The following is an 18,177-nucleotide window of genomic DNA, read 5'->3' as shown; positions in this document are numbered from 1 at the left end:
CAACCACTTCCGGCGCGCTAAAAGCTGCTTCCGAATAGCAGTGGGCGTGTTTTACAGACGTCACTTTGTAGCCCCTCCCCTCACGATCCCGCATGAACATGGCTGGCAGCGCCTGGAGGTCACTGGTAAGAAATAGTATAGAGGAGACGTAGCGGAGCTGGAGGGGGCAGCGGGCCCTGCTTGGCTCCGGAGGAGGTGACAGGTGCCGATAGGGGGCAGGATGGAGGGCGAGCACTGGCAGGGGTGTCCTGAGATCTGATTACAAGGTTATCAGGGTTGTGTAGCTGGGCTGATGTGATTGGGCGCAGTGTGGGCGGCCGCTGGCAAGCTGTGTGCCCGGGGGGCAGTCACACACAGCAGGAGAACTCTAGAGCAGTGGTCTCCAACTTTTGTGTATTCAAGGACTGGCTACACCCAATTTTTTTTCCAGGGACAAGAACCATGGTCCCCCCTTTTATACCACATATCCTCGAGTGTAGGTCGGCCTGAGTATAAGCCAAGGCACCTAATTTTACCACAAAAAAATGGTAAAGGTATTGACTTGAGTATAAGCCGAGTGTGGGTTATGCAGCTGCTACTCATTAACGAAATGGCCAAAGCAGAGCCCCCAATAGTAATGCCCCCTGCCCAGCCCCCAATAGTAATGCCCCCTGACAAATTTGAAGTGTGTATACACTTATGTGTTTACTGTAAACTTATGTGTTTACTGTGGACTGGTGTGTTCACTGTGAACTGTAAACTTTTGTGTCCACTGTAAACTTATGTGTTTTACTGTAAACTTATATGTTCACTGTAAACTTATGTGTCCACCGTAAACCTATGTGTCCACTGCAAACCTATGTGTTTACTGCAAACTTATGTGCCCACTGTAAACCAATTTGTTTACTGTAAACTTTTGTGTAAACCAATTTGTTTACTGTAAACTTTTGTGTCTACTGTAAACTTTTGTGTTTACTGTAAACTTATATGTTTACTGTGGATATCAGATAAAACAACGTTACACAAAAATCAATTGAACTTGCATGTATGAAGAAATATTAAAATGTCCAAAAAGTAAAAGACAAAAAACAATCAATAATGAATGTCCAAAGTTGTGAGTCCTAAAAAATAAAGATAAAAAATAAAAAGTAAAAAGTAAAAGTCCAAAATCAAAAAGCGAAATTCAGCTTTGTATAGTAAATTGATATCCAGGAGGTTTTGCTATTTAAACAGGATGCAGGGCCCTACACCTGTAAAGCCTTTTTACGAGATTTAAAATAGAGGTATAGACACTCACGGTTGGTTGGCAACAATGGTTCTGATTGTCCTTAAAATTATGTTGCTGCTCTCGATGTGCCGGGGTGGAGAAAAAAACAATCCAGATATCCACATATATTGTGGTTAGCGGCCTTCCACATGTAATGGAGTCTGTGGACGCCGTTTGAAAGCGTGATCTCAAGGCGTTGCGGGATGTTAGTCCACACGCATCCGCTAGACTGAATGGATCCTCCTCCTCCTAATCCAGATCGAGCGACTGAACTGTGTCGCAAATAGTGTGACTGTACTGTGCTGTGTCACAGATGGTGCCGTGCTACTCACTGGGTGCGGTCGTGCTCGTCAGTGGATGTAGTCTTTCAAGTTGAGGCTCCAAGTGGTGCACTTTAGTTTGTAAACTTTCTCAAGTGAGTGTCTTTTCTTTTCTTTTATAGGTGATATTGTTATTGCAAATGAGTCATAAAATCAGTAGCTAGACGCGTTTCGAAGCGTGATGCTTCTTCCTCAGTAGCTCTATATTTAAAACCTCCATGTTAGAACACTTCCTTAAATACCCCTTCCGGGCTCAAGAATTATCCGGTTTGGATTTTTCGGATTGGGTTAAATTACAAAGACCTGACCTGGATCAATCTACTTTGATGTGTTTCAATTCTTTTTCGGATAATGCTGCATTGTTTCAATACATTAATTGAAAAGACCATAAGTCATAGACTAAAATTGTAAATATTCATGTTGGACAGACATATTAAATAAAAATGTCACCAAAAATATACACAGAATAATATACAGACACTAATGTAATAGTGTAAAATGGGAGTTTTTTTGGGGAAGAGGATTTTGTAACAATATTGCCCAAATTTCTATTTTGTCGACTAATCGATATAATCTTGTATCCATAGTTTCAAAATATATGGAAGACACCATTCTCTGTAGGGTATTTTTATATATATATGTTTTTTGTGCACATAGTTCAGTGCAAAAGATGCTTATAGATAATGAATAATATATGTATATATATGAAAAACGGAAAAACGGTTCCATATATTTTGAAACTATGGATACAAGATTATATCGATTAGTCGACAAAATAGAAATTTGGGCAATATTGTTACAAAATCCTCTTCCCCAAAAAAACTCCCATTTTACACTATTACATTAGTGTCTGTATATTATTCTGTGTATATTTTTGGTGACATTTTTATTTAATATGTCTGTCCAACATGAATATTTACAATTTTAGTCTATGACTTATGGTCTTTTCAATTAATGTATTGAAACAATGCAGCATTATCCGAAAAAGAATTGAAACACATCAAAGTAGATTGATCCAGGTCAGGTCTTTGTAATTTAACCCAATCCGAAAAATCCAAACCGGATAATTCTTGAGCCCGGAAGGGGTATTTAAGGAAGTGTTCTAACATGGAGGTTTTAAATATAGAGCTACTGAGGAAGAAGCATCACGCTTCGAAACGCGTCTAGCTACTGATTTTATGACTCATTTGCAATAACAATATCACCTATAAAAGAAAAGAAAAGACACTCACTTGAGAAAGTTTACAAACTAAAGTGCACCACTTGGAGCCTCAACTTGAAAGACTACATCCACTGACGAGCACGACCGCACCCAGTGAGTAGCACGGCACCATCTGTGACACAGCACAGTACAGTCACACTATTTGCGACACAGTTCAGTCGCTCGATCTGGATTAGGAGGAGGAGGATCCATTCAGTCTAGCGGATGCGTGTGGACTAACATCCCGCAACGCCTTGAGATCACGCTTTCAAACGGCGTCCACAGACTCCATTACATGTGGAAGGCCGCTAACCACAATATATGTGGATATCTGGATTGTTTTTTTCTCCACCCCGGCACATCGAGAGCAGCAACATAATTTTAAGGACAATCAGAACCATTGTTGCCAACCAACCGTGAGTGTCTATACCTCTATTTTAAATCTCGTAAAAAGGCGAAAATATATATGAGTCTTTACAGGTGTAGGGCCCTGCATCCTGTTTAAATAGCAAAACCTCCTGGATATCAATTTACTATACAAAGCTGAATTTCGCTTTTTGATTTTGGACTTTTACTTTTTACTTTTTATTTTTTATCTTTATTTTTTAGGACTCACAACTTTGGACATTCATTATTGATTATTGTTTTTTGTCTTTTACTTTTTGGACATTTTAATATTTCTTCATACATGCAAGTTCAATTGATTTTTGTGTAACGTTGTTTTATCTGATATCCACAGTAAACATATAAGTTTACAGTAAACACAAAAGTTTACAGTAGACACAAAAGTTTACAGTAAACAAATTGGTTTACACAAAAGTTTACAGTAAACAAATTGGTTTACAGTGGGCACATAAGTTTGCAGTAAACACATAGGTTTGCAGTGGACACATAGGTTTACGGTGGACACACAAGTTTACAGTGAACATATAAGTTTACAGTAAAACACATAAGTTTACAGTGGACACAAAAGTTTACAGTTCACAGTGAACACACCAGTCCACAGTAAACACATAAGTTTACAGTAAACACATAAGTGTATACACACTTCAAATTTGTCAGAGCTATCGAGTAATAATCAAATTCCAGTACATGTAGTAATTCAACCATCTGTTATTATATCAAGACCATTGTGAATGTTTTTATCTATACTTTTTATCTATACTTTGAATGTGGTATTAAATATTGAAATATTGTGATTCACTTCCGAGACCGTTTTTGAGCGTGCCCACATACACAAAAAACTTTTTTCGAATTTTCTCATTGGGGCCCTTTTTGGTGTTAAGACCCTTTGTGGCTGCACCCAAGGCGGTGTGACAGAGATCAATAAGTGCCACTAAACCCACTGTATTAGTAATGCCCCCTGCCCAGCCCCCAATAGTAATGCCCCCTGCCCAGCCCCTCCGTGGTAACGTCCCCAATTACAGCCCCCGCCCCCCGTAGTAACGTCCCCAATTACAGCCCCCCCCGTGGTAACGTCCCGAATTACAGGCTAGCCCCCCCCTGTGGTAACGTCCCCAGTTACAGCACCCTTAGAAATAAAAAACTGTATACTCACCTCAGGTGCTCCTCTTCTCCCCTCGACTCCAGGTTCTTCCTCCCGGCAGACATCCAGATGCAGGTCAGTGTGCACACTGTGATGTAATCAGCCGCTTCATAGTATTGGCGCACTGACAGCGCATTGACGTGCCTCTGGCCATCTGCCAGGAATCGTGGGGCGAAAAGGAGCACAGGAGGTGGGTATGCAGTTCTTTAATTTCTTCTGGCCGCGCCCCAGTGGTTGGGGACCACCGCTCTAGAGTGTGGGCCTAGAAGAAGGGGCTTTTCCTCTTGAACACTAGTTTATTTGCTAGTGTTCAGTTCCTCTGTCCATACTTTCTCTAAGTCATTCTAATTCTCTGGCATCTGCTAATGCCAGCCCGGGGCATAAGGTGCTTCAGACAGCTGTTATCTAGGTTTTGTGTACGGTGTCCTGTTCCTTTCCATTAAGGGTCTGCTCTGGGACGTCCCATGGAGCTGCACCGCCCAATGTTAGAACAACAAATTTTTGTACTTTATGTAAAATACTTTTCTCGTTACTACATTGGGGGATACGGATCTTGCCCTTTGCTTTATGTCCTTTCCCATATTTTACGCTAAGTCCCAATTAGAAAAGTTTAATAGAGAAAGCTATCCAGAGGAAAGGCAAGCTGAAGGTGAGGCTTGAAGTGTATTGTGTAAGTGGTATAAAGGGCAGACTTACTATATCAATTGTTTTATCAATGTTTATAATCTTCTCAACTCCTCTTCACCCAGGCCATCCTAGTATCCTCAGTCTTGTCCTCCATACAATTTACTATTTGCTTGCTTTGTGCATTTTCTAGCTGTTCATGTATAAAGGAAGCAAGCAGTAACTTGCATCCTTGCTACATCTGAAGAACGCTTGTTCACATTGTTATCTATTTTACAGGTCAGTCGCTTGGCTGCAGCTATCAGTACTCCCCAGAATGGAGCCAGGGCATTCTCTAGTCACGTGAGTGTACATCTGCTATATATACGTGTGTTCCAAATTTGTTTAAAAATAGCATAATGATAAAAACGTATAGACTCTTTCCTGCAGAGGGTGAAAATGTCTAGCCTGCCACTGGTTTTTTAAATGAAATAATTTACCATATAATATAAAAAATCTGATACAATTATTCTGTAGGTTAGTATGATTAAGGAGACACTTCTTTTTTCATTTATTGTATACAGCCTTCCATACATTGAAGTTAAAGTTTCCGTTACTCTTGTAAGAGCTAAATCACAAGCCCTTGAATGATGTACTGTGTAATAGTTATATATGCACAGAGTACATTCTTCCCCACGGATCAGCACTGCTGTACTGAGATTTTGATTACACTAGGACACTAATATCTCATTAATGTGCCATTAAACATCAATATTTAACCTGCGGTTTGTTATTCTAAATATTAGGTTGTATATACAAGTTATGGCTTAGAAATGTAATCCAGATTTCTGGATCTTATGATCTTTACAGATGCAGACTGTCACACTCATACCAGGAGATGGGATAGGACCTGAGATTTCTTCTGCAGTAATGAAAATTTTTGAAGCAGCCAAAGTGAGTATGCTAAGTAACAACACCTTTCTGATGTTGTGTAAGTAGTGTGCAAGCAAGTAGTAAAAATCGGTTATATTTACTGTATTTTTTTGATTATAACATTCACATCAAAATAAGGAAATGTATATTTGACACCAATTTCATGGTGGTTATGTGCATATATATCTACAATATACACAGCTCCGCTACATATGCACACACATCTCATAGTATAAACAAACTCCCTGTATAATGCACAGTTCCCTCAGTATCAGCAGCCTTCTCTCCTCCGGCACAGCTCCTCATCCCACTCAGTATCAGCAGCCTTCTCTCCTCCTGCACAGCTCCTCATCCCCTCAGTATCAGCAGCCTTCTCTCCTCCGGCACAGCTCCTCATCCCACTCAGTATCAGCAGCCTTCTCTCCTCCTGCACAGCTCCTCATCCTCTCAGTATCAGCAACCTTCTCTCCTCCGGCACAGCTCCTCATCCCCTCAGTAGTAGCAGCCTTCTCTCCTCCTGCACCGCTCCTCATCCCCTCAGTAGTAGCAGCCTTCTCTCCTCCTGCACCGCTCCTCATCCCCTCAGTATCAGCAGCCTTCTCTCCTCCTGCACCGCTCCTCATCCCCTCAGTATCAGCAGCCTTCTCTCCTCCTGCACAGCTCCTCATCCCCTCAGTAGTAGCAGCCTTCTCTCCTCCGGCACAGCTCCTCATCCCCTCAGTAGTAGCAGCCTTCTCTCCTCCTGCACAGCTCCTCATCCCCTCAGTAGTAGCAGCCTTCTCTCCTCCTGCACAGCTCCTCATCCCCTCAGTATCAGCAGCCTTCTCTCCTCCTGCACAGCTCCTCATCCCCTCAGTATCAGCAGCCTTCTCTCCTCCTGCACAGCTCCTCATCCCCTCAGTAGTAGCAGCCTTCTCTTTCCCTGCGCAGCTCCTCGTCCCCTTGGTATCAGCAGCCATCTCTCTCCCTGCACAGCTCCTCATCCCCTCAGTACTAGCAGCCTTCTCTCTCCCTGCACAGTTTCTCATCCCCTCAGTAGTAGCAGCCTTCTCTCCTCCTGCACAGCTCCTCATCCCCTCAGTAGTGGCAGCCTTCTCTCTCCCTGCACAGCTCCTCATCCCCTCAGTATCAGCAGCCTTCTCTCCTCCTGCACAGCTAATTATCCCCTCAGTAGTAGCAGCCTTCTCTCCTCCTGCACAGCTCCTCATCCCCTCAGTAGTAGCAGCCTTCTCTCCTCCTGCACAGCTCCTCATCCCCTCAGTAGTAGCAGCCTTCTCTCCTCCTGCACAGCTCCTCATCCCCTCAGTAGTAGCAGCCTTCTCTCCTCCTGCACAGCTCCTCATCCCCTCAGTAGTAGCAGCCTTCTCTCTCCCTTCACAGCTCCTCATCCCCTCAGTAGTAGCAGCCTTCTCTCTCCCTGCACAGCTCCTCATCCCCTCAGTAGTAGCAGCCTTCTCTCTCCCTGCACAGCTCCTCATCCCCTCAGTAGTAGCAGCCTTCTCGCCTCCTGCACAGCTCCTCATCCCCTCAGTAGTAGCAGCCTTCTCTCTCCCTGCACAGCTCCTCATCCCCTTAGTAGTAGCAGCCTTCTCTCTCCCTGCACAGCTCCTCATCCCCTTAGTAGTAGCAGCCTTCTCTCTCCCTGCACAGCTCCTCATCCCCTCAGTAGTAGCAGCCTTCTCTCTTCCTGCACAGCTCCTCATCCCCTCAGTAGTAGCAGCCTTCTCTCTCCCTTCACAGCTCCTCATCCCCTCAGTAGTAGCAGCCTTCTCTCCTCCTGCGCAGCTAATCATCCCCTCAGTAGTGGCAGCCTTCTCTCCTCCTGCGCAGCTAATCATCCCCTCAGTAGTAGCAGCCTTCTCTCTCCCTGCACAGTTTCTCATCCCCTCAGTAGTAGCAGCCTTCTCTCCTCCTGCACAGCTCCTCATCCCCTCAGTAGTAGCAGCCTTCTCTCCTCCTGCACAGCTCCTCATCCCCTCAGTAGTAGCAGCCTTCTCTCCTCCTGCACAGCTCCTCATCCCCTCAGTAGTAGCAGCCTTCTCTCCTCCTGCACAGCTCCTCATCCCCTCAGTAGTAGCAGCCTTCTCTCCTCCTGCACAGCTCCTCATCCCCTCAGTAGTAGCAGCCTTCTCTCCTCCTGCACAGCTCCTCATCCCCTCAGTAGTAGCAGCCTTCTCTCCTCCTGCACAGCTCCTCATCCCCTCAGTAGTAGCAGCCTTCTCTCCTCCTGCACAGCTCCTCATCCCCTCAGTAGTAGCAGCCTTCTCTCCTCCTGCACAGCTCCTCATCCCCTCAGTAGTAGCAGCCTTCTCTCCTCCTGCACAGCTCCTCATCCCCTCAGTAGTAGCAGCCTTCTCTCCTCCTGCACAGCTCCTCATCCCCTCAGTAGTAGCAGCCTTCTCTCTCCCTGCACAGCTCCTCATCCCCTCAGTAGTAGCAGCCTTCTCTCCTCCTGCACAGCTCCTCTTCCCCTTAGTAGTAGCAGCCTTCTCTCTCCCTTCACAGCTCCTCATCCCCTCAGTAGTAGCAGCCTTCTCTCTCCCTGCACAGCTCCTCATCCCCTCAGTAGTAGCAGCCTTCTCTCTCCCTTCACAGCTCCTCATCCCCTCAGTAGTAGCAGCCTTCTCTCCTCCTGCGCAGCTAATCATCCCCTCAGTAGTGGCAGCCTTCTCTCCTCCTGCGCAGCTAATCATCCCCTCAGTAGTAGCAGCCTTCTCTCTCCCTGCACAGTTTCTCATCCCCTCAGTAGTAGCAGCCTTCTCTCCTCCTGCACAGCTCCTCATCCCCTCAGTAGTAGCAGCCTTCTCTCCTCCTGCACAGCTCCTCATCCCCTCAGTAGTAGCAGCCTTCTCTCCTCCTGCACAGCTCCTCATCCCCTCAGTAGTAGCAGCCTTCTCTCCTCCTGCACAGCTCCTCATCCCCTCAGTAGTAGCAGCCTTCTCTCCTCCTGCACAGCTCCTCATCCCCTCAGTAGTAGCAGCCTTCTCTCCTCCTGCACAGCTCCTCATCCCCTCAGTAGTAGCAGCCTTCTCTCCTCCTGCACAGCTCCTCTTCCCCTTAGTAGTAGCAGCCTTCTCTCTCCCTTCACAGCTCCTCATCCCCTCAGTAGTAGCAGCCTTCTCTCTCCCTGCGCAGCTCCTCATCCCCTCGGTATCAGCAGCCTTTTCTCTCCCTGCACAGCTCCTCATCCCCTCAGTAGTGGCAGCCTTCTCTCTCCCTGCGCAGCTCCTCATCCCCTCGGTATCAGCAGCCTTTTCTCTCCCTGCACAGCTCCTCATCCCCTTGGTATCAGCAGCCTCTTCTCCTCCTGCACAGCTCCTAATCCCCTTGGTATCAGCAGCCTTTTCTCTCCCTGCACAGCTCCTCATCCCCTTGGTATCAGCAGCCTCCTCTCCTCCTGCACAGCTTCTTATCGCCTTAGTATCAGTGACCACTCCTCCTCCTCCACGGCTCTTAATCCCTTCAGTACAGATTCCACCGGCTTCTCATCCCTTCAGTATTGGCAGCATCCACATCGCCTAAAGCTATTAACTTTCCCTGTAGCTGCAGAGCACATCCTGTGTATCCAGAGCCTATGCTTCTGGGTCATGTGACTTAAAACTTTCACGTGACTTGATGATTTCACATTATGTTCGGCATAGGCTTTCAATGTTTGTCAGTCGGGCAGTGAGAGGGAGGAAGCAGTGCAAAGGTCATGCTCTGAGACATCCAGGACAGCAGTCATAAGGTAGAATATGTATTCGTCACAGCCTCTCCTCAGTAGCTGTGAGCAGCCCCAAAGCAGATACTTGCCCGACTCTACCAGTGTTGCACTTGAATGTGTGAATCTCGTGGAATCGAGCCGTCTCTTGGCCCGAAAAATATATAATACACAGACATTCTGTCTGCTGAACAGAACTGTTTTATTTTATTTATTGCTATATAACTTGGGGACTCCCATCCACTATATTTTGTGCCGAACATGGAATCATGCCAAGATGGGGCCTGATTCCATGGGATTCACGTTTGCTTGAGCAGGAAACCACAGGAAGAAGAGAAGCTGCAGGGACCACAGTATATAAGTTTAATTTTTTCATATAGTCATGTAAAAGCCAAGGGGGCAATTTTGGCACAAAAATTAAGCTGAAAAACTCTGCTTATAATTGATAATGCTTTCGTATTAGGAGCATTTCATTATACTAGATCAAAGCAACTATTATGGAAAATGGAGAAGTGCAAATATAGATCTAACACTCAGGGAATTAATATGCTAGCAATACTTTTATTTCATTGTATAAAACTGGAACAAAGGTGGTGACAACCACAGACCTTAGTTGGTTATGTCGTCGTCTTTGTTCTAGTTTAATATGATAAAAGTGAAGAAAGTTTTATCATCATAGGAATTACCTAAGTGTTGGATCAATTTTTGCACTACTACACGTTCTGATGTCCTTCACACCGTGCACTGGGAAAACCATAAGCAGTGAGCTGACTTGCGTTTTTTTATTATAATGGAAAATGGTGATTTATAAAGCCTTGAAAACCATTCATAAGATATAATCAAGGCTCTGATTGTACAAAATAAAGCGGCGATGGTGAACTCGAGGATCTTGCAACTCTGCTTCCTGCAATACTGCGTGTGCTTACGTTGATGAGATAAATAACAAGAAAGTTATGGACTGTCATGACCCAGGACCCATTAACGCCCCAACCTCAGGAATTTTACTGCCATGGCTGACCTCCGCATAGAGGCAGCTTGTGGCCTGAGTCTGTACCTGAAATGACCCTTAGAAAAGCCTGTTAGGGCAAACCAGTACCAGATTCTCCAGAACAAGAGCTGCTCTTTTTGTTGACTCTTGTAACCATGTTTTGTCCATATAAGCCAAAACAGGGTTTGTATGTGTAAGCGCATGTATTTCTACTGAAAACAACTATACTGCTATGTGTGTTTACGTGGCGGTTCTCTAAATCCGCATCTACGGTATGAATACTTTTCACATAAATGAGATGCATGGCTATATTTTTTTTTTCTCTGTATCTTCACTTATGTTCATATAGTATGACACATGTAGCACTCATATTATTACAAGCTCAACTAGTGGTAAGAAAATTGCCATGAATCTTCCTTTTATTGTACCTTTGCCTAGAGCCTCATTATTCATATATTTTTATTAATTTTTTTTTAATAAAATCCCTTTACTCTGGTCTCTCCATTAGCAAGGCGATCCCACATGTGTTTGAGGTGCTGCCTAGCACTTGGTAAGAGATCATTCATTAGGTAGATCTCATCTTTCTGAAATTACCCATATCTTGGTGTCTTCTTTGCAACTGATGAATTCTGGGTAAATCCAGAGTCATAAATAAAAATTAAATAACCTGAGTTTTCTCCATGTCAATAACATTTGTTTTAGAGAATTTGTGTATATAGACTACTACTTCTCATTGTTTGTTAGCATTATACTGTTGTAGTTTACTACCACAAATAACGGGAGTATATATGTATATATATTTATATATAAATTGAGTGTCGCTATAATAGATTTCCCCATAACTTGGCTGCTGTTATTCCAGGCACCTGTGCAGTGGGAAGAGAGAAATGTTACTGCTATTCAGGGACCTGGTGGCAAGTGGATGATCCCTCCGGAAGCCAAAGAATCCATGGATAAGAATAAGATGGGGCTTAAAGGTAGCTCTCAATTCCTACAGTTTAATAATAAATGGTTACTGTGCAAAATTTCAAAACGTGATGTAATGACTCTCTCCATGTGTTTATCAGGGCCTTTGAAGACACCAATTGCTGCTGGACATCCATCAATGAACCTTCTACTTCGGAAAACGTTTGACCTTTATGCCAATGTTCGCCCGTGTGTCTCCATTGAGGGGTTTAAAACTCCTTACACGGATGTAGACTTGGTTACTATACGAGAGAACACTGAAGGAGAATATAGTGGGATTGAACATGTGGTGAGTGTATTGTAATCTCTGGGAAATTCTTATCAGTGAAATGGATGAAGATTGCTCTTTATTGCATAAGTCATGTTGTAAAAGAATGCTTCCCGGGCTTAAATCTATGTTGTGGGGCTTTTACTCTTTCTGGGGTGCATCCGTGTTTCAAGCATCAGTGTGGCCATCAAATATACTTTAAAGGGAATTTTTCCACCACTGCCAAGTCGTGACCTTTCTTGTAGGGCCTCTCTCTAAGCTTTCTGTTTGGTCAACTTATGAGCGTTTAAAACAAACCAGTCACCAGAAATGTCATTTTTAGATGGTGACAGATTTCAATAGTCTTATATGCTGATTTTAGTAAGTGCCATTTCCAGTATTCCAAATCGTCTCAGTACTTTTGTAAAGCTTAAAGTGTTTTTGTATTAAAAATTGGTTTTACAGAGAAAAAGAGATGTTATATTGTACCTTTCATTAGCATATGCTGTGTGACTAGGCAGTTGCCTATTGGGAGTGGCTGGAAAAGAGCAGTTCCCCCCCCCCCCACCCTTGGGAAACAGCTTCTCCATGTGACCTTTTCAAATATATGAAAACACCTATCACTGGGCTTAGCGCCGCCCTCTGCTCCTCTACAGCCAATCCCGAGTGTTGGGAGTTATTCATATATTTGAAAAGGTCACATGTTTCCCAAGGGTGGGGGGAGGGACTGCTCCTTTCCAGCCACTCTCAATTAGCAACTGCCTAGTCACACAGCAGATGCTAATGAAAGGTACAATATAACACATCTTTTTTTCTGTAAAACCAATTTTTCTATACAAAAACACTTTGGCAGTGTATGTACTATGCTCTGTGGGGACTGGGGGAGTGCTAAAAATGGGTCTCCTGGTGACAGGTTCCCTTTAATTCACATTATCTGGCTCAGATCCAGATAAGGTAACAAGCATTGAGTTGGTGACAGTCTACCATTAAAATGGTGTTAGATGTCCTCTAACTGATGTTTGTGCTTGCGCTGCATGTGTAGGGAGAAGGCTCAGCCCACTCCATACAAGGTGGGTGTTGGCTGCATATCGAAGCAAGCAACCACTGATAACACCCATGGTTGGTGCGAAAGGCATTTAAAACCCGGCGGCGCGTGGGTGCTGCCATATTAGTTTCGATCAGCTACTATGACATCCTCGGGTCATACCAAGATCCAAGACTGTCTTGTTTTATCCCATCTATTACAATATGCGATTTGGACATTGTAATAGATGTGTAAAATCCCCATATACTGCTATACCGTAGTATGGCAGTATATTGTTGGATCAGTTAGGCAACCTAGGGTTAAAGTACCTAGGGGGTCTGAAAAAATAGTAACAAATAAAAAGGTTAAATTAAAAAAACTCTAAAAATTCTAATCATCTTTCCCTACAATTGATATAAATAAACGGTAAAATTCATAAACATGTTGGGTATCATCACGTCCCAAAATGTCCAATCTATCAATATGGAATAACATTTTTTAGCGGCATTTAACCTCTTAACAGAAAATGACAGTCGAAAATGCCTTTTTTGCCATTTTGAATAATATAAAAATTCAATAAAAAGTGCAAAAGGCCTTACAGTCCTCAAAATGATAGCATTTAAAACAGCATCAAAAGTCTCAAAAAATGACAACACTCACAGCTCTGTACACTGAAGTATGAAAAAGTTATTATCGCAAGATGTCAAAATTTAAAAAATTTGTACAGGAGGTTTTAATTTCTGTAAATGTGTGAAAACACAATAAAACCTATACAAATGTGGTATGCCTGTGATCGCACCAACCCAAAGAATAAAGTAGACATGTCATTTGGGGAGCACAGTGAAAGCTGTAAAATCCAAGCCTACAAGAAAATGGTGCAAATTCACTGTTTCACCATTTTCACTGCGTTTTAATTTTTTTCCTGCTTCCTAGTACACGGCATGGAATATTTAAATACCATCACTATGAAGTGCAAATTGTTAAGCAGGAAACAAGCCTCAAAGTTTTTTACAGGGACAAATTTAAAAAGTTATAGATCTTTGAAGGTGGGGAGTAAAAAATGGAAACGCAAAAACGAAAAAGGGCCTCGGCGTAAAGGGGTTAACATACAAACTGGATACGTCTTGAAGGGGTTACGAATAGACCACTGTTATTGTATAAGTATTCCATGAGCTAGACTGCCGTTTTTTTAAATTAATTCTTTCACTCTAGTTTGAGTTTATTTTCTAGCTGATGCATTTGTTGTCTTTTAGATTGTGGATGGAGTAGTACAGAGCATTAAGCTGATCACTGAAGAAGCCAGCCACAGAATTGCAGAGTTTGCCTTTGAATATGCCCGGAACAACCAAAGAAGTACTGTCACAGCAGTGCACAAGGCCAATATCATGTGAGGAAAAGCAATATATTAAGAAATGTATAATTTGATATATGGATGTATATGGGAATGGATGTACTCTTTCAACAATGCATAGATCCGATCCTTAATTTCAGATCAGATCGGCTCTTCTCCGCAGCTGATAAACAGTGGATGGAACAAATGCATACAGGATTTTCTTCAGTGTTCTTGATATGTTCACTATCTTTGTTTTCAGGAGGATGTCTGATGGGCTTTTCTTGAAAAAGTGCAGGGAAGTTGCAGAAAATTACAAAGACATTAAGTTTAATGAAATGTACCTGGATACAGTGTGCCTCAATGTAAGTTGTGGAGCTGTAATGCTCAGTACTCATTTACTTATGATGCCGAGTTCTCAACTGTATATATTATCTCTCGCTTTAGATGGTCCAGGATCCAACACAGTTTGATGTTCTGGTTATGCCAAACTTGTATGGAGACATCTTGAGGTTAGTCTTCAATATCTTTTAGTTTAGTGTCTTAGCTGAAGGAGAGTATTTGAAAGCTATGATAAATATAAACTTAGAATTTTAGATGCATTTCTAGCTTTGGCCTTGAAGTGAAATTTTTCTCTCACTGCTGCTGTGAAACCATAGCTAGTTGACATTTTTACTTGCTTTCCTGGATAATTTTAACAGGGTAAAAAATTTTCATTCATATTGTGGAAAAGGGTTTTGGTTAATAAATGATAATGCAAACTTTCTTTTAGGCTTTTACCTGTAACACAATCTTTTTTCAATTCTAATAATATGCTGTACAGCTAACACTCCTCCTTTGCCCTTTTTAACTACAAAACATTCATTCATATGTAAGTTAAGTGTGAAGGCACAAAGTTACCAATCATTTTTTCCCTCCCATTTACAGTGATCTGTGTGCTGGACTGATCGGGGGTCTTGGGGTTACACCAAGTGGAAACATTGGTGCGAATGGTGTGGCAATCTTTGAGTCGGTAAGGAAACCTTACACATTGACATTTTGATTCAAATGCATGGTCCCTAATCCATCTGCAGTTGACTTTTTGTTTTACTTTAAAAGAGGATGCTGCATGTAAAGGAACCGGACAGAATTCTGTTGCGAATATGCACCAAAATAAATGTGCCAAATTTATTAAGGGAAAAAAAGTCAGTGTACCAAAAGATATTCTAGTGCTCAAGCACTTTGGTGCAGTATTCTGGCGTACACAAAGCCACTAAAAGGCCATCAGAGCACATCCCGTGTTAAACTATGCCAGATTTATTGGCCTGCATCGGACACTTTAAAGTGCACTGGATTTATCAAAGGGCATCTACCACCAGGATGAAAGACTGTATGCAAATGAGCCCGAGGGGTTCCAGGCTCCATTAACACCTATGGATCCTAGAGCCCCTCAGGCTCATTTGCATACAGTCCTTCAACCTGCTGGTAGATGCCCTTTAAAGGAAATCTACCATTTGATTTCATGAATTATGAACCAAACATACCTTGAGAATACTGTAGCTACAATGGTGCAGGCACCAATCTTGTTTAATCCTTGTGCTGAGTAGTTTTGCTGAAAAACAATTAACATTCAGGACCTTGGGAAACCTGGATTGCTTCAACTTTGCTGCCATTGATAAACACATTATACTGAACTTTCTGAACAGTCCAGACATGACTAATCAACCTGAGCTGGATAACTCCTACACAGCAGCTGGGGGATGGTGCAGTGATTGATTATTTCTGCCTCTCAGAGAACACCGCGATTACATCATCCTCTGGTGCAGTACATAACTAATGTAAGAGGAAAAGCGCTGACCCAGGCACAGAAGCGACAGAACTTTATAATTGTTTTCTCAGCAATAAGATCCACTCAGATCAGGGATTAAACAAGATATGTGCCTGCATCTGCTTAGCTACAGCATTCTCAAGGTATGTTTGGTTCATAATGCAGGAAAACAAATGGTAGATTTTATTTTAGACTGTAAATACAACTGGACAATGTCGTACTTTGAGACACTTTTGGTAAATCTGCCCTATGTATCTTTGTGGTTCTGTCTGTCATGCTGTCTGTCTTCATATATCTTATACGTGCTGTATAAATGCTATAATTTAAGGGCTTTCAAGTCAAATTAGAGCTAAAAAGTGTTGCTAGGGCTAGCAAGTCAATTTTTTTTGTTACAGGTTCTCAGATGGGTTTAACTAACTGAAAACCTCTCTAGTAGTGCACATAGTGTTTTTTGTTATATTAATAAAATCTGTAATGTTTATTGTTACCTTTTATATCTGTAATGTTCAAAATTAGATTTTTCATGGAAACTACAGACCTGCATCTAATATTTTTTTTTTTTAATGTTTAGGTCCATGGTACTGCCCCAGATATTGCAGGTAAAGACCTGGCAAACCCTACTGCTCTGTTGTTAAGTGCGGTCATGATGCTGCGGCACATGGGGCTGCAGGACCACGCACGCAAGATAGAGAATGCCTGCTTCGAGACTATTAAAGCTGGCAAGGTAAGAGTTGATGATGGCTCATATACATTTATGAAATATCACAAGACTATCAATCTATTTTTCTCAGAAAACCCATTTAAAAGTTTGATTTAGAGTATCATATGAATATTTCAAATGCTAAGATTCACCCATTCCTTCATGCCTCTTGTATTTTTATTTTCAGACTCGAACTAAAGACTTGGGTGGGAATTCAAAGTGCTCGGATTTTACAGAAGAAATCTGTCGCAGAATACAGGACAGCGACTAAGTCTCCGCTGGCTCCTGTACCCAGCTTGGCCTGCTGATATCACACGCACATCCTGTTCTGCTGTTCCTGAATTTTTTTATCAACCCCTTATCCCTTCACTAATAGTGTGCAATGGAGCAATCTCCAAATGTGGGTCAATGTGCTGAAGATCTGATGGTGAAGGGAAGAATATACTTAACCCACAAATTTGAATGAACTGCAGCAAGTGATATTTAAATCTACAAACAAGAGGAGGTTAAGAGTTTAGACTTGTATCTGACACTGTGATGCTCTGATTGTCTTCTTGAGTATACGCTGGGCCCTGTACATCATATCAGATATTCATCTCTAATCAACTCCACCTATTTCAATCACTCCAATGTTGTATGCACTACTGTATGCATACCCTCCCTCCCCAGCTCTGTTAAAGGAGTTGTTCAGGTAAAGGTTTTTGAAAATGCTCATAATGGGTTAAAATAAATTACTAACCACCCAAGGCCTATTGCCCTTTACCGATGGCAGTCAGTGAAAATCACTATGTGCTGAGGGGATCTCCTAACCCAAAGCTCTGATCACCGGAATCCAGGTAGTTCATTGCAGTGATCAGAGGTTCATGTCGGCAGTTCCCTTCAGCACCCGATGCGATTTTGTGGGCAAGAGGCCTAAAGCTAGTGTTCATGTGCTGCCAGTCCCTCAGAGACTTTTCGACTGTTACAGTGACACCACGATACGTACATGTCACTGGTGCAGCCAAACACAGGTTGGTATGGCTTGTAAAGCAGTTTTTATTATTCTAACAGATTTTGAGCAATTTTCAAAATTCTAATTATTTTTTTCCATGGACAGCCTCTTTTTGTTTAATCTGCCTTTTGTATCTTGTTCCAGGTAAATTTTATATGCAGGCTTGCAAAAGTAGTCAGGTATTCCAGCAAGACAAGTTGTTGGTTTTGCATATCTGCATATGAAAGCAACTGGATTGCTTTGGTCTATATAGCTCTTAATAAAGGTGATCTTTTTATTTTTAAGAAACCCATATCAAATTGCACACCTTGCTCCATAATGGTGGTTCGTTCAACCACTAGAGGGCGCTGCAGAACATTAGTCAGTTGTGGGATAAAGCACAGTCCAAATCAGAACCCGCATTTATGAATGTCTTGTCTTGCCTTAATCTTTTTTATTTTTTGCAGTTCTATTTATTAAACCGTTTTGGGGAGCTCGCCCTGTATCTGTGAACTGTTCGCTGCTCTGTTATTGAAGTTTTTTTATGCAATTTCATTAAATGTGCAAGGTGTTCTAAAAAAAAAAGAAAATTGCTG

The 18,177-nt window shown here is 42.4% G+C and overlaps 2 protein-coding genes across 8 annotated transcripts in view; one reads left to right on the top strand and one right to left on the bottom strand.

The window, feature by feature from the left end:
• Positions 1-1,786, bottom strand: part of CIB2 (calcium and integrin binding family member 2) — a 40,044-nt gene extending 38,258 nt beyond the window's left edge. For 3 of the 6 annotated variants that reach the window (XM_072147728.1, XM_072147730.1, XM_072147731.1), the window contains exon 1: positions 1,277-1,786. The gene's annotated coding sequence lies outside the window, so the exon portion shown is untranslated. The remainder of the gene's footprint in view (positions 1-1,276) is intronic. The other 3 variants (XM_072147729.1, XM_072147733.1, XM_072147735.1) reach the window with 1 other exon arrangement.
• Positions 8-18,171, top strand: IDH3A (isocitrate dehydrogenase (NAD(+)) 3 catalytic subunit alpha). 2 transcript variants are annotated; one of them, XM_072147726.1, is made up of 11 exons: positions 8-125; positions 5,217-5,279; positions 5,787-5,870; positions 11,400-11,514; positions 11,605-11,792; positions 14,028-14,161; positions 14,367-14,469; positions 14,552-14,616; positions 15,032-15,116; positions 16,483-16,635; positions 16,799-18,171. In XM_072147726.1, exons 1-11 carry the CDS (start codon positions 93-95, stop codon positions 16,880-16,882), a joined length of 1,107 nt encoding a protein of 368 aa, XP_072003827.1. In that variant the 5' UTR covers positions 8-92; the 3' UTR covers positions 16,883-18,171. The 2 variants fall into 2 exon arrangements, with proteins under 2 accessions (XP_072003827.1, XP_072003828.1); XM_072147727.1 differs by lacking the exon at positions 8-125 and adding an exon at positions 2,680-3,183.
• The last annotated feature ends 6 nt before the right edge of the window (positions 18,172-18,177 follow it).

Source organism: Engystomops pustulosus, chromosome 4, assembly GCF_040894005.1.
Source record: "Engystomops pustulosus chromosome 4, aEngPut4.maternal, whole genome shotgun sequence".
In the NCBI taxonomy this organism is placed as follows: domain Eukaryota; kingdom Metazoa; phylum Chordata; class Amphibia; order Anura; family Leptodactylidae; genus Engystomops; species Engystomops pustulosus.
Note: the sequence above shows the minus strand (reverse complement) of the source record. Positions and strands in the feature narration are given on the sequence as shown.

Coding starts and splice junctions, on each gene's coding strand:
- IDH3A (XM_072147726.1), top strand. CDS start 93: ATGAACATGGCTGGCAGCGCCTGGAGGTCACTG. Junction 5,871..11,399: donor AAATTTTTGAAGCAGCCAAA/GTGAGTATGCTA, acceptor CTGTTATTCCAG/GCACCTGTGCAGTGGGAAGA. Junction 15,117..16,482: donor GTGTGGCAATCTTTGAGTCG/GTAAGGAAACCT, acceptor TTTAATGTTTAG/GTCCATGGTACTGCCCCAGA.